The sequence below is a fragment of the Polypterus senegalus genome, chromosome 13, assembly GCF_016835505.1.
Source record: "Polypterus senegalus isolate Bchr_013 chromosome 13, ASM1683550v1, whole genome shotgun sequence".
Taxonomy (NCBI): Eukaryota; Metazoa; Chordata; class Cladistia; order Polypteriformes; family Polypteridae; genus Polypterus; species Polypterus senegalus.
This window is the reverse complement of record NC_053166.1, coordinates 44,568,915-44,592,630: the sequence shown is the minus strand read 5'-3', so window position 1 is coordinate 44,592,630 and position 23,716 is coordinate 44,568,915. Positions and strand designations below refer to the sequence as shown.

Sequence of the window (23,716 nt, the reverse complement as noted above, 5' to 3'; positions counted from 1 at the left end):
GAAAGTGACTGGATGCCTGAGGAGTGGAGAGGAAGGGAATGGCCAGACTGGTTCAAGCTGATTGAAATGCAACAGTAACTCAAATAACCACTCATTACAAACGAGGTATGCAGACAAGCATCTCTGAGCGCACATCATGTCGAAACTTGAAGCAGATGGGCTACAGCAGCTGAAAACCAAACCAGGTGCCACTCCTGTCAGCTAAGAACAGGAAACTGAGGATACAATTTGCATGGGCTCACCAAAATTGGACAAAAGAAGACTGGAAAAACATTGTCAAGTCTAAGGAGTCTTGCTTTATGCTACAACATCCGGATTAATTCAACATGAAAGCATGGGTCCACCCTGCTTTGTATCAACAGTTCAGGCTGGTGGTGGTAGTGTATTGGAGTGAAGGATATTTTTTTGGCACACTTTGGGCCCTTTAGTACCAACCGAGCATCGTTTAAATGCCACAGCCTGAGTATTGTTGCTAACTATGTCCATCAGTTTACATCCACAGTGTACCAATCTTCTGATGGCTGCTTCCTGCAGGATAACGTGCCATGTCACAAAGGCCACAAAGATTTGCATCATGCATGTGCAGGCAACAAATCTGCAGCAACTGTGTGATGCTGTCATGTCAATATGGACCATATTTCCTAATTAATACAGTTCTGAAGGCACAAGGGGATCCAACCTGGTACTAATAAGGTGCACCTAATAAAGTGGCTGGTGAGTGTATATTGAATTGCTTACTGTGACTGGCTGTTTGAAGTAGCAGGCTATTTGTGTTAAAAAGCAGGTGTATGTAATAAAGTGACTGATGAGTGGTTACCTACAATAACTGCCTTAGGATATATGGCTATGTTTCTGCAGTCTGGTATACCTTCCAGTGTGTTGTCTTGTCTTTGACACATATTTTGTATGATAGCTTGAAGCAGATAATGAAAGCATACACACACTAAAGCTATTAGGCAGCTTAACTACAGCTTTACCTCAGATTTAAAGACACAAAATGGTTTTCCAGGACAACATTCTTCTTTAATTTTATCATCTGCTTCAGATGCAAAAATCACATCAATCTTCTCCAGCTGTAGAGACAAGAGAAATATTTTCTGAAAAGGTGCACAGATGTATATTTATTATGTACTGGTTAATTACAACTTAAAAAAGAAATTATTATCAGCAACCATATTACATAGCAAGAGTGTCAAAACGTAGATCCTGGAGGACCACAGTGTCTGCAAGTTTTTTTTCTATAATTAGTAATGAATTATTGTTGCAAATGGAATATACTTCTTTTATTTTAAATTCCTTTACTTTACAAAAATCACTATTCTCAGCTGCCTATTTTTTCCCTAACCATTATCCAAACAATAATAAGATACAAAGTAAGCCAGCAGATGACCAGCTAACTCCATCCCATTTGCACATGTGTGTTCATTATACAATATTTGTTTCAATAAAACATCTTAAAAGAAAAAAAAAAAAAGATGTAGGAAATATTCATATGGTCTGGTCCACAAAGCATTTTGATGGTGATCTCAGAAAAAAGAAAATGAACAGTTTTGGAAATGGCTGCTATGGCAGAATGAGACCACTAACAAGCCCACTATATACAATAACATGTTGTTATATTAGCAGCAATAATTGGCTTTTAATCAAGAATCTGGGTGATCCGAAAACAGTGCCTGGTTAGGTATTGAATTTGACAGTTCGGAGTTAGCTGGTTACCTAGTTTTGCATCCTGTTAATGCTAAGTTGTGGTTAAGGAAAAAAGAAAATTAAGAATGCTGAACCTTGAAATTCAGCTTAATTAAAATTAATTCAAAGGGAGTATGCCTCATTAGATGAAATATCTGCTTACTAATTAGGAAAGTGTTTTGAACAAAAACCTACAGCCATAATGGCCCGCAAGGATCTGAGAATACAAAACATACTTCTGCTATACAGTATATTTGACTACTCAAATATATTTTCAAGAAAAGTAAACTTTTCTTGAAAAGTAAAATTTACTTAAAAATAAAATTCAGTGAATAGTAAGTTACTTGATAGCAAAACAAGTAAAAACAATCTATTTAATAAGAGCAGAACTTCAGCTTTATTGCCAATAAGTAGCTTCTTTTCTCATCCATAACATTAGTGCAAAACTGAAAAAGTGTTTCATCTCTCTGCTAGTTCAAGGGAAAAAAGAGAAATTGTCACAGGCAAACTACAAACGAGGTTACTAATGACTAATGAAAATTGTGTCGGTGAAACCTCACATATAGCAGTGGAACTGGTATATATATAAAAATAAAAAAAAAAGATTACATTTTGGTGAGGAACCACATAAAGAGTGGTACTAGCCTGAAATCATGAAAGTGGATAATCCCATTCGTGCTCTACAAATTAAACTTGCATTCCAGTCTTAACGGTGTGCTTGCTATGTGTATTTAAAACGACAACCTTGACACTGTATCAATTTTATAAATGCAGATGCAGTTTTCAGGGTTGTCTAGACCTGCAACAATCTGCATCAAGTGCAGTCTAATTAATAACCTAAATATACATGACCATATACCTTAAATAAATAAAATCGATCAAACAAAAAGTAAAATCCACAGAATTTCTGAATCCATTATCCAGAACAAAATATATGGTGGGTATATTTTACATACCCTAATTTTAGTTTGAAGCACTGATATTCCACACTATAAAATTATCATTTTAAGCAGAAATAATTTCGAAAAATATTTGTGCTACTCATGTGAATATTTCCATAAGCCTTTGAAAATACTGACAACTATTAAAAAAGAGCTATATTGTATAACCTTATCAGTAATGGTTACTATCAAGAGTTACTAATTAAGTTCATACAAAAATTATAAAAACTATTAATTATTAAGTATCGTTTATTTGAAGACATTTACTGTCTTAAGAAGTGTATCCGAATAACTGAATGAATCAGTATATCTGAATGAAATAATATACAATATACAGCTAATATTAATGAAAAAAAATCAACTAGGATGCAAGCGCCACAAAGAAGTTTTTCCAGAAATATTTTGTTAGTTTATGTTCAGGTGTTTGCAACTTTATCATAAGGAATCTATGATAAATTTTTAGATTTCTTTTTGTAGTACGAGGTTAACCAAATATTTCATCATAGATGTTAAATCAAGGCAATGCTGTCATGCTGTAGTGAATACTGTTGCCCCACTGCTCCAGGAAACCAAGTTTGCACACCCACATCTGCACCCACAACTCCAACTCCTATGTATGTATGAATTTTTCTTTGGGAACACTAGCTTTCCTCCCACATTTCTAGTATGACGTGTGACACATCTTAGTGAGTGTGTACCCCATCCTGCTTTTCATTTAAAGATGCCAGAATTAAGCTTGTTTGAATATGGACTGATGTTATTTGAAACTCAAACTGCCAAAAAATCTTTGGCAGTGAAATCAAACAACTTCCCTACTACTACTCTATTTTAGATTGACTTTCACCTGTTTTTTCTCATTGGTAAGATCAGCTTTACAACACTTTTTCTAAACTCGCCTTCCAATTTTAATGTAAAGGAAGTAGTATTTGGTAAAGCTTGGATTCCTTTTCATCATTGTTAATACTGACTGCTACATACATTATTTCTTCTTGCATGAAGATTTTGATATTGATTTTGGTGTTAAAAGATAATTACAGAAATAGTTATCAATTCCTTATTCCACAAATACAATAAGGTTTAAATTGAACTAAATACATTAAAAAAGAAGAACTTACCTCAAGAGAGTTGGTTAAATAGATGATATTCTCCAACATAACAGCACGTTCATCAAATTCTAACTGGAGGTTTAAAATTCGCTCACCTTTCTTCTCCAGGTTTTCCTGAAACAAAAAACAGAAAAACATTTAAAGATCAATGGGAAAAATATGAAAAAAGGTGACAAAGTAAACTTTAATTCTATGAATTACAAATGATTTTTAATTTAATAATTACCTAGTACTGCATTACTCTTAAAACATTTTTCGGTATTAATTCATTTTGCCTTTTTGTTTCTTTTACACATGTGAGGCTGACATTCAACTAAAACTTCAAGATAGGAAGCACTTATTTGGAGTCTTTCACGTGTGGACTTAAAATTCTGCCATCCAAGACAATTTACATACTTTGTATGGAGAAGAGAATCATTCATAAATTACACAGACATTTTTTAAGTTGTTTCTCCAAATATTTTGTTATCTTTCAAAATCTGCAGCAATGTGAGTAAATGGGATTTTTTACACTACATATTTTTATAAATTATTGCATATTTTGCTGCTTTATAAATATACTCTGGAAACCTGTATATTTGATAATTGTAGTATACCTTAAACATTTATATACAGTTAGCTCCATGAGTATTAGGACATTGACTTATTGTTATTTTAGTGTTTTACCAAAAAATATTGGAGATAAAGCTACATAATGTGGACTGAAAGTGCAGACTACTAGCTTTAACTGGAAGGTATTTATATCCCAATTAGCAGAATGGTTTAGGAATTCTAGTACTTTTTATATGTCATCCCCTGCTTATCAAGTGACCAAACATCATTTGGCAGTCGAGCTGTTCCATGGCCAGTTGTGGGCAGTTCTTTCATTTTTTCATTAGCAATTAAGTAGATAAAAGTCTGTAGTTGATTTCAAATGTGTAATTTGCATTTGGAAGCTGTTGTTGTGAACTATCATGATGAGGTCCAAAGAGTTGTCAATACAAATAAAGTAGGCCATCATTTAGGTTGCAAAAACAAAACAACCAATAAGAGAGATAGCAAAAACATTTAACTGTGGCCAAATCAACAATTTGGTTAATCACTAAAAAGAAGGAAATCCAGTGGTGAGCTCAAAATTCCTAGATGACAAAGGGAGGTAACTGTGCTGGATTATCACAGAATTCTTTCATCAGTGAAGAAGAACCCCTTCTTAACATTTAGCCAACTCAAGAATACTCTACAGGAGGTAGGGATATCATTGTCAAAGCCTACTATCAAGAGGAGACATTAAGTTCAGATTAGACTTTGCCATAGAAAATCTAAAAACGCTTGCCAACTTCAGGAAGAAGTTTCTTTAAACACATGAAACTAAGACCAGCATATTCCACAATCATGGGAAAAGAAGAGTATGGAGAAGGGAAGGAATGGCTCATGATTCGAAGTAACACTGGATCTGTCAAATATAGCAGAGGCATGTACTTGGTCACTAGTGTTTATTGATGATACGGCTGCTGCATCTGCTTAGATCCACCCAAAGTCCACAAAACTAAAAGAATGTGCTTATAGTACAGTTGGACAATGACCCAAAACGTACTGCGAAAGCAACACAGCACTTTTCAAGACAAAGAACTGAAATATGGCAGAGTCAGTCACTTGACCTCAACCAAACTTTATCAATGTCAGTTGATAAAGACAAAAATTAAGGCAGAAAAGCAAAGAACAAGCAGCAACTGAAAACAGCAGCAATAAAGGCATGAAGTCATTGACAGATTAAAGTATTTTCAATCAAGTATTGAAAATGATCATTATATTTAGGATTATGTTAGTTGCTCCACCAATATTTGAGCCCCTAAAAATGGGGGGGACTATGTATAAAAATGTCTTTCATTCCTGAATGGTTTATATATATTTTTACCCCCATGAATTAAAGCTCAAAATCTGTACTTCAATCACATCTTGATTACTTTATTTTAAGTCCATCATGGTGGCCCTGTGTGAGTGGGGTATATGTCTGTGAGTCATGAAATGGCAGCATCCAGGTCTCTGTCCTGACTTGCATCTAGTGCTACTGGAGTGGAGTCAGAAGGATATCTTCCATTTATCATACAAGTGTTTAGGGCACTTGTCAAATTCTGCTTTTTTGCAATCTGTTCACTACTGTTTAGATATTCACAAAAATAAGTCCCAGTGTGAATGATGCTAAAAGCAATGCAGTATACAACATTTTGTCATTTTGTTTAAAGTTTTTGGCATTGGCCAAGAATCAGTTTGTTACCTTAAAGTAGCTCTGTCATGACACAGTGTTTAAAGCTTTACAATGAATACTTTAGCATTCCCAAACCATTTTATACCCCCTTCTTTCACCTCCAAGCACGTTTTATTAAACATAGCCACTTTTGAAAATTACATTATGTAACTGACTGCTAGCAATGATGTCACTTTTTCATTGATATGCAATAAATGAAAAATTCTTCTAAAGACTTCTACAGGATAGAATAACATTATAATGAAAATGCTAAATAGAGTTGGTTTATTTTACAATGTATGCAAGCGAAAGTAACTTTAAGCAAGATTAGATTGAACAGAACCATTTTGTCTGAGATTCGCTGGGTACCAAAGAGTCACCTTTATCATTGCTACGAAGGGCATCACTTTCTTCATGTACTTCTTCAGCTCTGGCATGGCTCCCAATTCAGTGGCAATTACTTTATTGTCCGGCAACTGCCCACTATTATCCTGAGAGTGAAAAAAAAAATAATGTGGATTATATATATCTCTTAAAACCAAATATTTTTAGCCTTTTAAAAAACATAAAAATATGATTTATTCTTTAAATAGTTTTTGCTTATAAATGTGTTATAACTAATCATTATTTAACAAAATGCCAAAAAAATAAAATACTTTATTTTAATATACTATAAAAAAGCGTTATGAATTTCTTTGTAAATCATGAATAAATAAAATTTCATCCTACTGATGGAGCCCCCTAGTGGTTTAACTTGGTATTGATCAATGTTTAAAGATAAATGTAGGGGAAAAACAATGAATGCTTATAATCAGAGTACCAGAGTTTTGAGTTTTTCATAAAATTCAAAAATAATCATTCAGGGGTCAATCAATGGACTCATGAAACACAACAAAAGTTAATATTCCACCCCAAAAAAATATTATGTATGGACAAAGATAGGGTTAAAAAATTAAAATATTGGTACTTGCCTCATAATGTTTGCGTAGCAGAGTAAGGGTCACATGCTGCCACAAGGGATAATTCTGGGCCACATAGATAGTACAGTGGGATGGTTTCTGAGGTGGTTTGCTTTCTCCTTTCTGCAAGATTTAATTGAAATAATAATGGATTATCTAAATAATGCCTGTATATTTGTAATACCAGATAAACTGGTGTTGTTTCTGAAAAAATACATACTCAGTTTTGACTGTTCAAGGTAAAAAATTGATATTTCTTAATTAATAAAAATATAACATTTTATACACACATACTAATTACATGATAATACATATATACAGTATAGCCAACACAAAAAGAACTTTTTGAAAATATGCACATTGCCTTCTCCTGTACAAGATTAGCTACAGTATTAACATTAATTAGTACCACGTTAAACACATGGTATCATCTGGACAGGAACTGTATTTCTATGATTTAGGAAACAGGCATGTTCATCATGACAGTGAAAATGCACATTTGATGCTTTCAGTTATATAAATTCATGCACATCACTCTGTTGCTGTAGTTTCTCATTTGTCATAAGTTCATTTAAATCCATCTATTTTCAAAGTCCACATTTTCAAGCACAGGGTCAGAGAGATGGAAAGCAAATCCATCCAAAAAATAATGTAACAGAGTAGAAATCACCTTGGATTCATTCACACACTTTTACTGTTCATACAACAGCTTTAACACAGGACCTCTCTGGATTGGCTGTTAAACTGTATCTAATTTAAAAAATGTAAAATAAAAAAATATGTACAGTATATTTACTTGCATAATTTTAAGTATTTCAGCTGCAAAGTGAGTTACTGCAAAGATATACCACGCAATGTGAATATAACAAAGGAGATAAAATTGTTAAGTTTAGCTTGCCTCCATAGTAAGACAACAATCTCATTTTCAGCTAAAACAAAAAGGTTATGCATAGGTATTATCCAGAAACACAAACGAAAAGTAAAAATAAATGGTATCAGTTTTCATCCCTAAACTAAAACAGATATTTGACGAGTATCAAATCAATTGTGTAGTGGATTTTATCTATTAACATTCTGAATAAGGTTTTAAAGAATAGCTTTGCAGAAAATAATCAGCAGTCAAGAGAAAAATTAATGAAATGCATTTTGATTTCTGGAGATTTAAATAAAAGAAAAAAATATTCAAGGTGAAGATGAGACTTCACCAGACATCTGTTCAGAGACTTTTAATGATGGTAAAGATGACAAAGATGGTGACCACATTTTTAAAAGTGGTACTGCCATATCTATTTTTGCTAACATTATTGTACATTTTGAAAAGACAATAGAAATTAAATAAAAGATACTGAAATGAAAAACTACTATAGAAGAGAACAGTCTTAATCTAAATGCAGAACCTTCCACTGTGATGCTTGAAAATAAAAAGCGAGAAAACAGTAAGAGCAAAAATCTGCAATTTGTACTGAAAATGAATGAATGTTGAGAGAAACGGTTCACTTCTGTTGGAAGCAAGTTGTAGGACAGACTGGCATTGTACATTTTGCCACACTGGAACACAAGTCTTGGCTAAGCAAGCCGCTGCTAAGATGCTATCAATATCAGCTTCTTTGTTACTAGGCATCTCTTTGGAAAGTAGCCTCTTCAGTTTTTCTGATAAAACGTTAAATCGCCAAGTGATATCTCTGAGCCACCTTTCTGTGATATTAGTTAAACAATTGGCTCAAACAATAGGCAATAACCTAGTAACTTTAACATGACAACTTTGAGAAACAGAACTTTGTTCCAGTGGCCAATCTAAAATGATTGGCTTTTGTACAAAATAGAAACCAATAGCAAGACATACACTCCTGCCTAGCACACCCTAATTAATTGCTCTTTGCATCAAGCTTATAGCTCTCAACCTTGAGTATAACTTTGGCTAACCACAGCCAAAACACTTAGCTTACAGAACATGGCTGTAAGCAATCTCTATTCTTCACTGGGCAACTGTGCTGGACTGGAAGGGTGGAAGACTTGTCTGTACTGGAGCTGAATGAAGCTGCATCAGGTTCTAACCTTGCTGAGGTATAGCAAATCCACAAGCAGAGAGAGACTGTATACAAAAGGCCTCACATTTATCTTCTTGAAAATGGCAGATGGAACACCAGCTGCTCAGAAGACATGATTAAGCTACAAGAAGACAACCGACAAAGTGAGTTGGAACCTTAAAAAGGAACTGCAGTACCACCCTTCTTCAGAAGGTGCAACCAAGGCAAAGAAGGAGGCAAGTTCCTAAACTAAAGAAATAAAAAGCACTGAAGATCCTTCTATGTTTCTGGACAAAGCCCATGAAGAAAGAATCAAAGCATTGCTTGCACCAGAACTATGAGCACACCTACTTAGATAATGCAAACTATTAATTATAAGTAAGTAGTTAGGACAAAGCCAGCTAATGCGTTGTTGTATTGTAGTAGTATTAAGGATATTTCTCTGGCTGCAAAAACATTTTTATTGAAGATAAGAATGGTGCCGATTGCTAAACTAATTTTAAACTCAGATGTCAGTAAATGGCTTGTTTTAGATGAATTTGGGCTTTTAAGGTCTCATTCTGAATGTGGGAGGAAGAACAGACTCAGTATTATAGCAATATTGAGATTAACTAGTAAACAGCTCTATGAAATTAAGGTTGAAGAGGTAATAAGTTAGTCATATGGCAAAAAGACAATGACTGAGGTGGCTTGAGCATGTGCATAGCAATGGAATCGGAGGGATGAAGGAGACGAGGGAAAAAAAAAGGAACTGAAATGGAAATGCACAACAGAACAAAATGGAATCTTATACAGAGAAAAATATCCAAGATAATGGAAACTAGAATTTAAAAGCAACCAGTCAAACTGGTAAACACAAATAATAGCAGTTAACTCAGCTATATTTTTATCCAAGTTCCCAAGTGAACCAATTACACCCCTGTATTTCCTCATATTAAAACTGTAAAACTATATAAACCATACAGAATAAGATATTTGAAGACAAAACAAATCACCTTCGTTTTCGCAGGTGTCATGTAGTTTTTAAGACGAAGGCGGAGATCATGAGCAGTTTCCATTACATACTGAGAGGACCGAATCAAAATTTCATCCACTGGACCAGCAACCGGCCACAATGCTCTCATAAGCAATCCAGACTGGAAAATAAACCATCATAAATTAACAAAAAGTACCAGCATCTTAAAACAAATTTGAAAAAAAATAAAACTGCATATAAATTATATATTTAAAAACAATATAATGCTTATCAGAATGGTTTATCCGTCTGTCATTTGCTGAGATGACCCTGTGCATTTGAGAAGCAGTGAACACATTAAATAAGAAAATTTTTAATCCCCTAAAATCTTTAGTCATATTATCTAATTAACTAAAACATTTATTAGATGCATCAAAAACCTGCACCTCTGAGGAGCTCCAGGACTGAGACTGTGAAGCCCTACTGTAGACCTATGTGTGGATTCAGAGGACCAAAAACTGCATTAAATATCACCATTTTTCTTACCTTTCCAAGAAGAGACCAAGTAAATTCACAAACATGGGGACAGATTGGAGCCAACAGCAAAGACTGCAACTCGATAAACCTTAATATCAAATCTCTATGCATTCCATTAATTGCAAGCTCTCGATACTTATCCTTCGCAGCCTAAAGGAAACAAATAGTACATATTCAGTATTTCCTAAGAATGGTGAACATCCGAATCATTTTAAAAAATAAAGGAGTCTAATGCAATACACAAACATATACATAATTATACAGCATTTGTAAAGTGTGTATATTATTTTATTAAGTTATCTGCTATCCAATTGCAATATACCTTTTTAAATAGCCTACCATAACTTGGGAAAATTGTATTTGGAAGCAGCTGTGTTAGGCATTGATTTCCACTACCTTATAGAGTGTTCAACACTTCTACTGTTAGCTTAGCCTTAAATGTCAGCCAGACAGCCAATAAAACTCGGTCAGTGAAACAAATATTGGCTCATATGTGGTGTTATAAATTTTGTCTTCAGTGGGCACAGAGTGAATGGATAAGAGTTATAATTTATAGATCCTATGTCTCCAGAGTTTTCTACTAAAGCTGTAAAAAAAACAAATAAAAAATAATGTCTCCTTAAACACCAAATAGCTCAGGATGACATCTTTATACAGTGGTAGGGCCCATAAGTGCAAAAAACAGCAAAAAACATTACTGCAGAGTGAATAATCCTTTAATACACCAGAACGGTTGTTTGGATAATTTCAAAAAATTATTCTATCCATCTGTTCTAGGGTTGAGGAGAGCTGGAGCCTAACCTAGCATCCTCATGCAAATTCAAGAACCAACACTGGACATGCTGCCAGTCTTTTATAGGTTACATTAACATAAATTGCCCACACTAAAACATTTCATTCAAAGTTGCAAGTCTATGTAATCTGCCTTTCTTTTGGAAGTGGGATGAGAACTGGAGTACCTGGATAAAAATCAATCCCACACAAGAGCAGAATGTACAAACCCAAGTCCATTTAAAATTATATGGATGCTATCCTTAATGTAAAACATTAATGAAAAGATTAAAAAAAAAAGCAGGCAGTGGCATTTTTATAAGTATTCCTTCACATTTTGTTGCCCAATTTAAAATTAACGGTATGCCCCTGTACAAACTTATTTATTTCCCTTTGGTAGTTATTTCAGCTACTGTACTATACAATGTCCTACAGTGTTGTTGATTACTTGCTTTTTTTTGCAGTTTGCTATTTTACATGATTTCATAATGTCTAAAGTTTCAGTATGGGCAGAAAACTCTGCGTTTTAAAAAGCCAAGGTGTCATATAAGATTTGGTCACAATTTTTTTGTTTACTCAATTAAAAAAGACTTAGACAATTTACAGAAGCTTATTCTAGCCATCCAATAAAGCCCTGGTGTTTCAGCAAAGTATTGTGCTACTGCTCAAAAGATATTGCATGGTTCAGTCGGTATCATTGTGCACTCATGCGCTTCTCACATTTTATGTCAGTTAGGAAGGGATAGATTAAGGATGTGCACTCATGTAATCAAGTGACTAAAGTCGCACTCAATCAAGTCAGTTATAATGGCAAGGCAGAAAAGCAAATTTATTCAAGAATGGCAAATTTTAGATCATGATAGAAAAAGAGTGGCAAAAAATAAAAATGAACAAAAAAAAGAACTGCATATAATAAAAATCAAGAACAAATGAAAAAGAGAAAAATATCCCAAACAATATCCGAACAGAAATGCAAAAAAGCAAAAATATATAAATATATATATATTTATATATACAGTAATCCCTCGCTATATCGTCTTCGACTTTTGCGGCTTCACTCTATCGCGTATATCTAAGCATATCTAAATATATAACGCAGATTTTTCGCTGCTTCGCGGGTTTCTGTGGACGATGGGTTTTACTTCTGGTACATGCTTCCTCAGTTGGTTTTCCCAGTTGATTTCATACAAGGGATGCTATTGGCAGGTGGCTGAGAAGCTACCCAATCAGAGCACGCAGTTAAGTTCCTGTGTGCTGATTGGCTCAGCGACAGAGCGGCAAATTCGATTGCACTGTGTTAACCAGGAAGTCTTGTCTCGCTCATTCTGCATCAACGTGTTTCACTGTGTAAAGAGTTAACTTTTGTGCTCTTTTGTGTTTATCTTTGTGCATAATCAAGCCCTTCGTTATGGCTCCAAAACGATCTGTCTATCGTAATGGCTGTAACATATTGCGATATTGGAGAGGCTCGATATCTTTAAAATATTTAGGTTTTACTTTATATAAACAGTGTGTTTACATACATAATTTCAAGGAATCGTACCTAATATCTATGAGAATGCAAAGGGTTTATGCTGTAGAACTGTGCGGGAAATGCTTATAAGAGTGTGGGAGAGTTTATAATGGCTTAAAATATATAAAAATAACCATATGAACATATGGTTTTTACTTTGCGGATTTTCACCTTTTGCAGGGGGTTCTAGAGCGCAACCCCTGCGATTAAGGAGGGATCACTGTGTGTGTGTGTGTGTGTGTGTGTGAGATATATACATGTATTTTATTGAAAATACAAGCTTTGCCAGGCAAATACCTAGCAACATTCAGGTAGACTGTCATGTAGTAAAATATACAATAGTTGTCTATGATGGAGAAAACTGTAAAGTGGTTGGCTATAATTCAAAATGCATGCAATGACAAATGCGCAATAGGTAGTGTATGTAAGAGAAAATATATTTCTTCTGTATAAAAAGAGGCAAATATTATCTAGCCCACCATAGCCTTGTGCTAAACAAATGGACAAAAAATAAAATTACATGACTGCGATGGAATGGTAAGTCATGTAGAAGAACAAAGAATAGTAAAATCATAGTTCAAGCAGAAGGATATGTTGCAAGAGCAATGAAAAATATATTTCCTACAAAATAAATAACTAAATACATATACAGAATCTCATTTTACCCTACTGAAATCAGGTATGAACTCCAATACATTAAGATAATGTGCCATTACCCTTCATAGAGAACCAATAAACACAACTACCTACAATTCATTCAAATATGCATAGTATTTTAGGAAGTATTTACAGTCAGTGTGAATAAGAAAAGAAACACAAATAAATGTTTTGAATACTAAATTTAATAGAAAAACATACCTGAAATTCAAAGAATCCAGTTTTCAGAGCTTCTTTATACATCATCTTCTGGTAATGCTGCTCGGTTTTTATTATGCCAGCATTCATTTCACTGAAACAGGAAGATAATAATGTTAGTGGGCCACAACAACAGAATAAAAGTAATGACATCACTTTGAAGGCCATTAGCATTTCACTAGATAGGGAGACAACCCATCTCACCTCAAAAAACATTAATTATCCAGCCACCAAACACAAAAACATGTAAATGTGCTTCATAAATGCTTCAGAATCAAAAATATAATAATCACCCTACACACCTAGCAAAGACTCTGTCATTAAAAGAGTCAGCAGGGCCACTTCTCAGAGTGTCTTGGCTGGTAATCATTTCTTTCACCCACTCTATCCAAGTATAAAGACGAAGAATTCCCGCATCCGCCATTGTCTCAACAAAATTAGCATCCTCCACAGTGTCTCCAGCATCAGCAAGAGCTAGTCGCATCCCTTAAAACAGAGAAAGAGAGAGGGGAAATAAAAAACTTTAATATGGAGTCCAAGCATATTTTTCTTCTAGTCTTTTCATTTAAAATGACATTACAATCCAGACAGATATGCAACTAAAATTTCTGAAAATTCTGAACTCCTCCATACAGAGATTTAAAAAATTAATAGATAAAAGTGAAGATGTGAATGGTGTTTTATACTAAATTACTGCAGTTGTTGGCGAGAAATGAACTAACACATAAAAATGTTCTACTATATTAACATCCAGGGTCAGTTTAATATGAATAAATGTAGCAAGGTATCTCTGATATAAGTCATAAGTGAATTTTATGTCCTTTGACTAACTAACACACTAACACAAACATAAGAAAGCAAAGATTCCGCACAACCTGTGCTCAGTTGTCATTCTCAAGGGAAATAGCGGCTTCAGGTTCCTACTGCAAACTGTTTATCAGAAACTAGTTTATGCATTTTATTGGCTTTCATGTTTAATTAAATTAATCCTTCAAACTATTGCACTTCTGATGAGAATTAAAAATGCCCCTGTAGTTGTGTTTTCCATTTGTACTAGAACAGTACTTTCAGCAAAGTACCCTAAACATGGAACTTTTTTTCTCTAGGAACTTTATTCTACCTAAATATATTTCATAAAAAAATGTATTTACTGTAACTAACAGAGTCAATACACATACTGGTCACAGTTTTCTATCTGTACTTGCTTAATGAAAATTGGTTTTAAAATGAATTTCAGTGAAATTTTAAGATTTATAATAAACAGGAGGCTTAGGCAAAGAATTCATATGAACGTACAAACCAAGTATAATATAAATATAGTACAATAGCAAAACACCAAGCAAGGGTAATCAAATAAAGACTTCAGTTTAAAGCAGAATTAGCCTCTAATCTAATCTGGTAAACTAAATTAACCTGCTTCACCTAGAAAACGGAAAAGATAAAACAGGTTCAAAAGTAAAATTTAATCATAGGTTATGCTGCTGCACAGAAATAAATGTAACAGCCTACCATCAGCTGAAAACTTGTCAACAGCTTCACTCAGAGTGAGAAAATTTCCAGTAGACTTTGACATCTACAGAGAAAAGTAAAAGGTTATTGCAGCAAATAATGATCTTGCAAACATGATTGTTTTCGATAAAGATAACTCTGATGAAGTTATCCAGAAAAAATGGGAAAAAATTATTTACCTTCTCAGAGTTTAAGAGGAGATGTCCATTAGCGCGTACTGACAAAGGCCATTTTCCACTAGTGAACAAATAAATAAATTCCTTAACTTTTTACTTACACCATTATTAATTTGTTACATATATGAGTCTTTCTGAAACATATTTAAAGTACATACTGCCAGTAAGCAAACACTTATTAGCTTCCTTAACATTAAATCTCCACTCCAAACAAGCAGGAAAACAATGTCATTATAGGTAATAGAAACTTGTAAGTACCAAAACGTCCACATAAACACAGTAGGAAAGGAATGTCTAGCTTACTGCACAGATGTAGATGTCAAAATTGGGAGAGTAGAAACATACTTGAGAGGGAGGAATGTCAGTGCCTGATCCGCGAGATGGACATGACCACTGTGATATTGTAGGATACCACAGCACAAGGCTTAGTGACTTAAACATATCCCCTGATATGCACATCAACAGTTGTGAACAGTTATGAACAGTGCTTAAAAGGCTGATGCCTTTCTTATCCTTGAACTTGATCGCAATCATTTTTCTTTTTTGCTATGTACATACTACACCCTGCTGCAGTGTTACACGATTAAAGTCAGCAGGCATAACACACGAGTGTTGATCATATAGTACCATATGCATCAGTTTCATTATCAATGTCATTCAGTTTCATTTGGTTCTAAAACTGATTTGATAGCTAATTATTTACATGCTACAGTGTGTTTTGATTGAAGGCTCCATCCCACTCATGAATATTGATGTGTGAAGATAGTGTGACAAAAAGCGCAGAAGTACAGTAGTCATGTTTATATATATATATATATATATATATATATATATATATATATATATATAAAAAAACAGCATGATGTTATTTTATCCACTAGATGGTAACAAAATACCGTCCCAAGCATTATTCAGGCTTGACATTTTACATCAGGTCATAACAGTTTAACCCAAGAGATGCACAGGTTTAACTGTATTTACACAGAATTCTGAGCCCAAGAGATGCTTGGGGATAATACCAAGGTGGTTAAACAAAAAAAATCCAGCTAAAAATAAAAACAAAGCTCAAAGCAGCATAAAAACTAAGGATAGAACACCCCCACTGCAAAACAAAACAAGGAATAAATAAAATAAACACTTTCACAGTGATGAAATAATCCAAACACTTTGAGAGTAAAGTTTTAAAAACCACTCACCTGTCATTAGGCCACATAGCCACATGATTATAGAGATAATAGGTCAAGTGATTTGGAACAAGATCTTTGCCAGATGCACGAACATCCACAGGATACCAGTACTCAAATTCCCGCCTTAATTGCTGTAGACTCTCCTTAGGAATGGATGTGTTGGGAAAGGGGAAGTTTTTAAAGAATACATAATCCCATACTTCTTTAGTCATTTGGTCTGGCCTGTATAGAAAATTACAGGTGGAAAAATGTCAACCAATAACTAACACTGCAATATGCAAAAAAAAAAAAAAAATTGGAGAACATGTCAACCTCTTCATCAAAAATTGTATTAAAAGAACAATTACAATATGATAAAGTTAAGAAAAATTAGTATAGTATTTTCCCCCCAAATATCACCTAACTATCCTTTCCTGTTGAAACATGACCAGTGGCCTTTAAGCATTTGCTTCTCAGTTATTCTCAATATGGTGCAGGATGAGACCATGTGAATAATAGGCCCCCTGCTTTTCCCATTTATAGCTGTAAGGTGCATGGTTGACAGGTGACTGATAGCAGGGAACTATTTATTTCTATCCATAAAATAATTAATATTAGTTTACCGGAAAGTACTGCACTAATATGCATTACTAGATGTACTATATATTCTTAATGATGTAGCTATGTTTAAGGTGTTCTAAACATTTAAAATTAAATATTGCTGTCTTACAGTGAAAGTGAGATATTGATCTAAGTATGGAAGAAAATCTCCATAGTTTATATTTCTATAATTTATACTAACATGTTAAAATTTGCTAAGACTACATTATTTCTATAAAAAAATATTTTGCAATTTAATTAACAAGTAGTATGTACAAAAAAAGTGTACTCCACATGTTACAAGTCAATATCACAAAAACCTCAAAACAATTTTATAGTTGACTTAATTTAGAGTTTTGAATTTAACAGTCTAAAGCAGGAGAAAAAAGGCAATCAAATGAATAAAACTCATGATTTAACATAGATGCCTATACTACAATATTTGTCTTGGGCACTCATGGCAACTACTAAAATGTCAATAAATATATATATTATTATCAAACAGAAGTACACATGGAGGACTTGAATTAAATGGAAAAATGAAAAAAAACCAGATTTTCTAATTAGAATTCACAAATGAACATGGTGCTTAAAGTCTTTAAACCATTGAAAAATTCATTAATGCCTTTCAGAGCTTGCTCTGTATAAACCATACTTGATTCCAAGTGGAGACGATCCCTGTCCATTCAAAGTGCCTCCCTGAAGAAGGTGAGCTACAGTGTAGAAAGCCATATATATGGTAGAATCTGACAGAGACTCTATTAACCACTGTTCATCCCATGGCAGACGAGTTCCTATGACAAGAATAAAAGAAAAGTTTTCATGCCACATTTCAATTTTCTGTGAATACAAATACACTAGAGGTGCAAGTGAATAAATGTAATTTGCAAAAGAAAAAGTGCTCCAGATCTTGGGTATGGTTCATTGCCTTTTATAACAGATGTGTCTATTCATGTGATATTCATACTCCTCTAAAGATCATCTCAAAATAGCTTACTATTTTTAAACAAGCTGTAAGGGAATACATTGAGAAATACTTTATGTATCAGGTATAATCCTGCTTTTTCAGTAAAATGTTAACCTGAATCAACAAGAATTAATTCAAATGAAAGCTCTATCATAGGTTTAAATACAATGATTCACACTTGATATGTAATTAAATTTTGTCATATATTTGAACTGTCTACTACATGTATATGATTAGAACATACATGCATACTGTATATTTCATCCACATTAACATCACTTACTCAAATGACATCTACTTTATAATGAGCTAGAAGGTGGTTCTAGACAGCCATTTAGATTATACAGTATATTAGGTTACTGCACTGTAAACAACAAATTAAGCACATCAGACCGACAAAGAGTACACAGCAAAGAAAACAGACTAGTTCAGAGGACGCAAACCATAAAATTGTCTATCAAAACAAGCCAACAATGTTACTGACAGCTGTGGCATTTTGCAGAAAGTTACATAATTTTAACATGGACTTTTTTAGCTGAAATGATTTGCCGATTCATTGTCTGTCTAAGAGCTACATGTTGCAGTTGAAACAATCTTTTCTAAGGTGCACACATGATCAAATAAAGCTATCTAGACACAGTAGCAAGGGAACAGACAAATGACTAGTGCTGTATAAAATCTAGAAGGTTCACATTCACAGAACATTTTATTGCTCAGATCTTTTCTGTTATGCTGTACTGATAAGAGTGGTAACAGAGAGCAATACCTGCATAAATTACTACAACAGGACATACAATTTTTCAAGAATAAGGGGAGAACCTTAGAAAAGGGTTGATTTATTTGACTGCTCCAAAGATTTGCGACATCTGGCTGCATACATTTAGTTCGGTAGCCCTCTTTTTTACACCTTATTGATAGCCATCAATTAATGTGAGCATGTTTTGCTTCAAAGTTCCTTCACAATTTTGTGCTTCATGTTTTTTACAAGCTGCCTTTGTACTTGCCCTTCCTATCATGGTCTATATATTAAATTTATTAGATGGGCTAGACAAATCATTTTATGAATGCTTGGATAAGCAGGTCATGAATACTAACCTTAAAAAAGCTAAAGAGAAAATGCTTTATAGAAGCACCCTTAAGAATTCAAAGCATGATTCTCACCTAAGCCGTATGTTCTGGAACAAGCATGCTCTTTCAACCAAGCCAGTGTGGCTTCAAAATTTTTTCTGGTCTCTTCACAGTATCTATGGATATAATTTTATTTACATTGTGAAAAACAGAAAGTGTGCTACATTATGCCGACATTAACTCATCAGTTTATCATTTATGAAAAAGATTACTACAAAATACATAAAAAGTAAGCTCACCACACTGAACTTTTGTAACTGAAAATTTTACACTGAACTTCTGTAGCTGAAAATTTTACAAACAGTTACATAACTAATTGTTTTACCAACTGAACAGGTAATAATCAAAATTCTCAATAAAGCCATCCATGGAATTCTATAGATTTGTTAATCTTTACTAACATTTAGCAAACACTTTGTAACACTACCACACAAGTATTTTATTAAGATGTTTGTGTACTTTATGAATGTGTATTTTATCAGCAGCAGTTCATCACATACTGAGCCAATTTAGAGTCACCAATTAACCTATCATACATGTCTTTGAGACAAGAGAGGACAACTGTAGAGCCTGAAGAAAAACCTACATAGATAATGAAAGAAATGTGTAACGTCCAATCAGAAAGAAATGTGTAACCTCTAAACAGAAAGAAAATGTGTAACTTCCAAACAGGTACTCTCTAAGCAGCAATCTGATCACAGGACTCAAGTTAGTGCTGCTGACTCACTCCTTCTATCTGTCACCATATTACCTACGATATAGGAAAAAGGATTATGGGACACCTTTCTAAAACTAATTTGTCGATGTTTGATACTACTAAGCCAACTTGTATCTATTACTCAATGAAATGAAATCAAACAGAGCATGAGAGTCAAAACAACAAATAGAAAAGAGGAGCTAGAGAGTTATGTGCATGTATCCCATTACCTTGTTGTATCCTAGAAAGAGGAAAACTCTCTTCATTTATGCCGGGGTGCAACATCATTATAATGAAGGAAACCACTCATATACAATGGAAACCACGAAAAAGTAGCCAAAATTAATCTGCTTTATAAGAAAGTTAACAGCCAAACCTGCAATAAAGGAACTATGGCAAGTGCAAACAATAACTGAGGCATTTCTTTCATCTTGTTTTTATTCAACAGTGAGGACATTCAGTTTCATTAATTGTGTTATTGAACAATATGCAAGACCAGTAAACAGGTTTTCATTTTTCACAAATATGGCAAATAAGACTCCTTGATAAAGGGGCAGTGGTTTGTTTAATGTTGTACATGATTACTGTTATGGATGCTTAAATGAGATTCACATTGGTTATTTGTACATTTATTGCTTATTACATTATTTTTGTCCATTATTATACTTCTTTCGGCTGCTCCCATTAGGGGTCGCCACAGCGGATCATCTTCTTCCATATCTTTCTGTCCTCTGTATCTTGTTCTGTTACATGCATGTCCTCTCTCACCACATACATAAACCTTCACTTAGGCCTTCCTCTTTTCCTCTTCCGTGGCATCTCTATCCTTAGCATCCTTCTCCCAATATACCCAGCATTTCTTCTCTGCACATGTCCAAACCAAGGCAATCTCGCCTCTCTGACTTTGTCTCCCAACCGTCTAACTTGAGCTGACCCACTAATGTACTCATTTCTAATCCTATCCATCCTCATCACACCCAATGCAAATCTTAGCATCTTTAACTCTGCCACCTCCAGCTCCGTCTCCTGCTTTCTGGTCAGTGCCACCGTCTCCAACCCATAGAACATAGCTGGTCTCACTACCGTCCTGTAGACCTTCACTTTCATGCTTGCCGATACCCGTCTGTCACAAATTACTCCTGACACTCTTCTCCATCCATTCCACCCTGCCTGCACTCTCTTCTTCACTCTCATCCACCTTCGCCAGCTCTACTCCCTGCATCCTCACCATTCCACCGACCTCCCTCTCATTTACACACATGTATTATGTCTTGTTTCTACTGACCTTCATTCCTCTCCTCTCTAGAGCATATCTACACCTCTCCAGGGTCTCCTCAACCTGCTCCCTACTATCGCTACAGATCACAATGTCATCAGCAAACATCATAGTCCACGGGGATTCCTGTCTAATCTCGTCTGTCAACCTGTCCATCATCATTGCAAATAACAAGGGGCTCAGAGCTGATCCCTGATGTAATCCCACCTCCACATTGAATGCATCCATCGCTCCTACCGCAGACCTCACCACTGTCACACATCCCTTGTACATATCCTGTACAACTCTTACATACTTCTCTGCCACTCCTAACTTCCTCATACAATACCAGAGCTCCTCTCGAGGCACCCTGTCATATGCTTTATCCAGGTCCACAAAGACACAATGCAACTCCTTCTGGTCTTCTCTAAACTTCTCCATTGTGGAGGCTGGCCCGGACAAAGACAGGCAGACACATTCATGTCACCCACACACATGTTGATTTACACTATTTACACAGTTCAAGGTGCACCACAAACCCCCAAAATCCTGGTCACACAATGCCTTTCTTCAGACCGCCACCTTCTCTCTTCTCCAGCTCAGTCCACTCCACTCCCGACTCTCGCACTGAATGAAAGGAGGCGGCCCCTTTTATCATCACCCGGATGTGCTCCAGGTGGGTTCCGGCAATCTTCCACAGACACACCCCCGTGTGGCGGAAGTGCCGGCTGCATCCCTGGAAGCACTCCGGGTGTCCCTGCTCCTCTTCTCCCCAGCAATTCCTGGTGTGGCGGAAGTGCTGAGGTCCAGGGTTCCAAAGGCATGGCGGCGCCCCCTGGCGGTGACCATGGGCCCCTACAGGGTGGAGCTTCAAAGTTCTGTACCCGTGGCCCCCAAAGGAACCAGGGCGGTCGCCCCCAGATGGTCTGGGGAAGGCGCAAGCCCTCCTCTGGTCCTCCTGGGCGTCCCGGCCGGGTTGCCACCCCGGCCATCTCTGACACCATCAACATCCTCACAGTAAACACTGCATCTGTGGTGCTCTTTCTTGGCATGAAACCATACTGCTGCTCACTAATCATCATCTCACTTCTTAACCTAGCATCCACTACTCTTTCCCATACCTTTATGCTGTGGCTCATCAATTTTATTTCCCTGTAGTTACTGCAGTCCTGCACATCCCCCTTATTCCTAAATATCGGCACCAGTACACTTCTTCTCCACTCCTCAGGCATCCTCTCACATTCCAAGATTCTATTAAACAAGCTGGTTAAAAACTCCACTGCCATCTCTCCTAAACACCTCCATGCCTCCATAGGTATGTCATCTGGATCAATGGCCTTTCCATTTTTCACACTCTTCAAAACTGCACTTACTTCCTCCTTGTTAATCCGTTGCACTTCCTGATTCACTATCTCCACATCATTCAACCTCTTCACTCTCTCATTCTCTTCATTCATCAGCCTCTCAAAGTACTCTTTCCATCTGCTCAACACACTCTCCTTGCTTGTGAGTACGTTTCCATCTTTATCCTTTATCACCCTAACCTGCTGCACATCTTTCCCAGCTTGGTCCCTCTGTCTAGCCAATTGGTACAGGTTCTTTTCTCCCTCCTTAGTGTCCAACCTCTCATACAACTCATTATAATACGCCTTTTCTTTAGCCTTCGCCACCTCATCTCTTTGTAATCTTGTCTACTTTCTGCATCTCTGTCTATCCACAGGTCCGTCACGCCCTCGACCCTCTGCAGTTCGCATACCAGGAGAAGGTGGGAGCGGAGGATGCCATCATCTATATGCTACACCGATCCCTCTCCCACCTGGACAGAGGCAGTGGTGCTGTAAGAATTATGTTTTTGTACTTCTCTAGCGCCTTCAACACCATCCAACCTCTGCTCCTTAGAGACAAGCTGACTGAGATGGGAGTAGACTCACACCTGGTGGCATGGATCGTGGACTATCTTACAGATAGACCTCAATATGTGCGTCTTGGGAACTGCAGGTTTGACATTGTGTTCAGCAATACAGGGGTGCCGCAGGGGACTGTACTTTCTCCGGTCCTGTTCAATCTATATACATCAGACTTCCAATATGCCTCGAAGTCCTGCCACGTGCAAAAGTTCACTGATGACACTGCTATTGTGGGCTGCATCAGGTGTGGGCAGGAGGAGGAGTACAGAAAGTTAATCAAAGACTTTGTTAAATGGTGCGACTCAAACCACTTACACCTTAACACCAACAAGACCAAGGAGCTGGTGGTGGATTTTAGGAGGCCTAGGCCCCTCTTGGACCCTGTGATCATCAGAGGTGACTGTGTGCAGAGGGTGCAGACCTTTAAATATCTGGGAGTGCAGCTGGATGACAAATTGGACTGGACTGCCAATACTGATGCTCTATGTAAGAAAGGTCAGAGCAGACTATACTTTCTGGGAAGGTTGGCATCCTTCAACATCTGCAGTAAAATGCTGCAGATGTTCTACCAGACGGTTGTGGTGAGCGCCCTCTTCTACGCGGTGGTGTGCTGGGGTGGCAGCATAAAGATGAAAGACGCCTCACACCTGGACAAACTTGTTAAGAAGGCAGGCTCTATTGTAGGATTAAAGTTGGACAGTTTAACATCTGTGGCAGAGCGACAGGCACTAAGCAAA

General features: G+C 36.0%; 1 protein-coding gene across 1 annotated transcript in view; it reads right to left on the bottom strand.

Annotated features, from left to right (window-relative positions):
* Nucleotides 1-23,716, bottom strand: part of LOC120542186 (leucine--tRNA ligase, cytoplasmic-like) — a 71,766-nt gene that overhangs the window by 10,814 nt on the left and 37,236 nt on the right. Inside the window, exons 18-30 of the mRNA XM_039774460.1 lie at nt 19,154-19,236; nt 17,681-17,819; nt 16,456-16,668; nt 15,263-15,320; nt 15,084-15,147; nt 13,877-14,060; nt 13,578-13,668; nt 10,445-10,585; nt 9,939-10,079; nt 6,929-7,039; nt 6,338-6,448; nt 3,743-3,847; nt 978-1,073 (exon numbers count right to left, since the gene is read on the bottom strand). Of these exons, the coding sequence (XP_039630394.1) occupies nt 978-1,073; nt 3,743-3,847; nt 6,338-6,448; nt 6,929-7,039; nt 9,939-10,079; nt 10,445-10,585; nt 13,578-13,668; nt 13,877-14,060; nt 15,084-15,147; nt 15,263-15,320; nt 16,456-16,668; nt 17,681-17,819; nt 19,154-19,236 (1,537 nt within the window). The remainder of the gene's footprint in view (nt 1-977; nt 1,074-3,742; nt 3,848-6,337; nt 6,449-6,928; nt 7,040-9,938; nt 10,080-10,444; nt 10,586-13,577; nt 13,669-13,876; nt 14,061-15,083; nt 15,148-15,262; nt 15,321-16,455; nt 16,669-17,680; nt 17,820-19,153; nt 19,237-23,716) is intronic.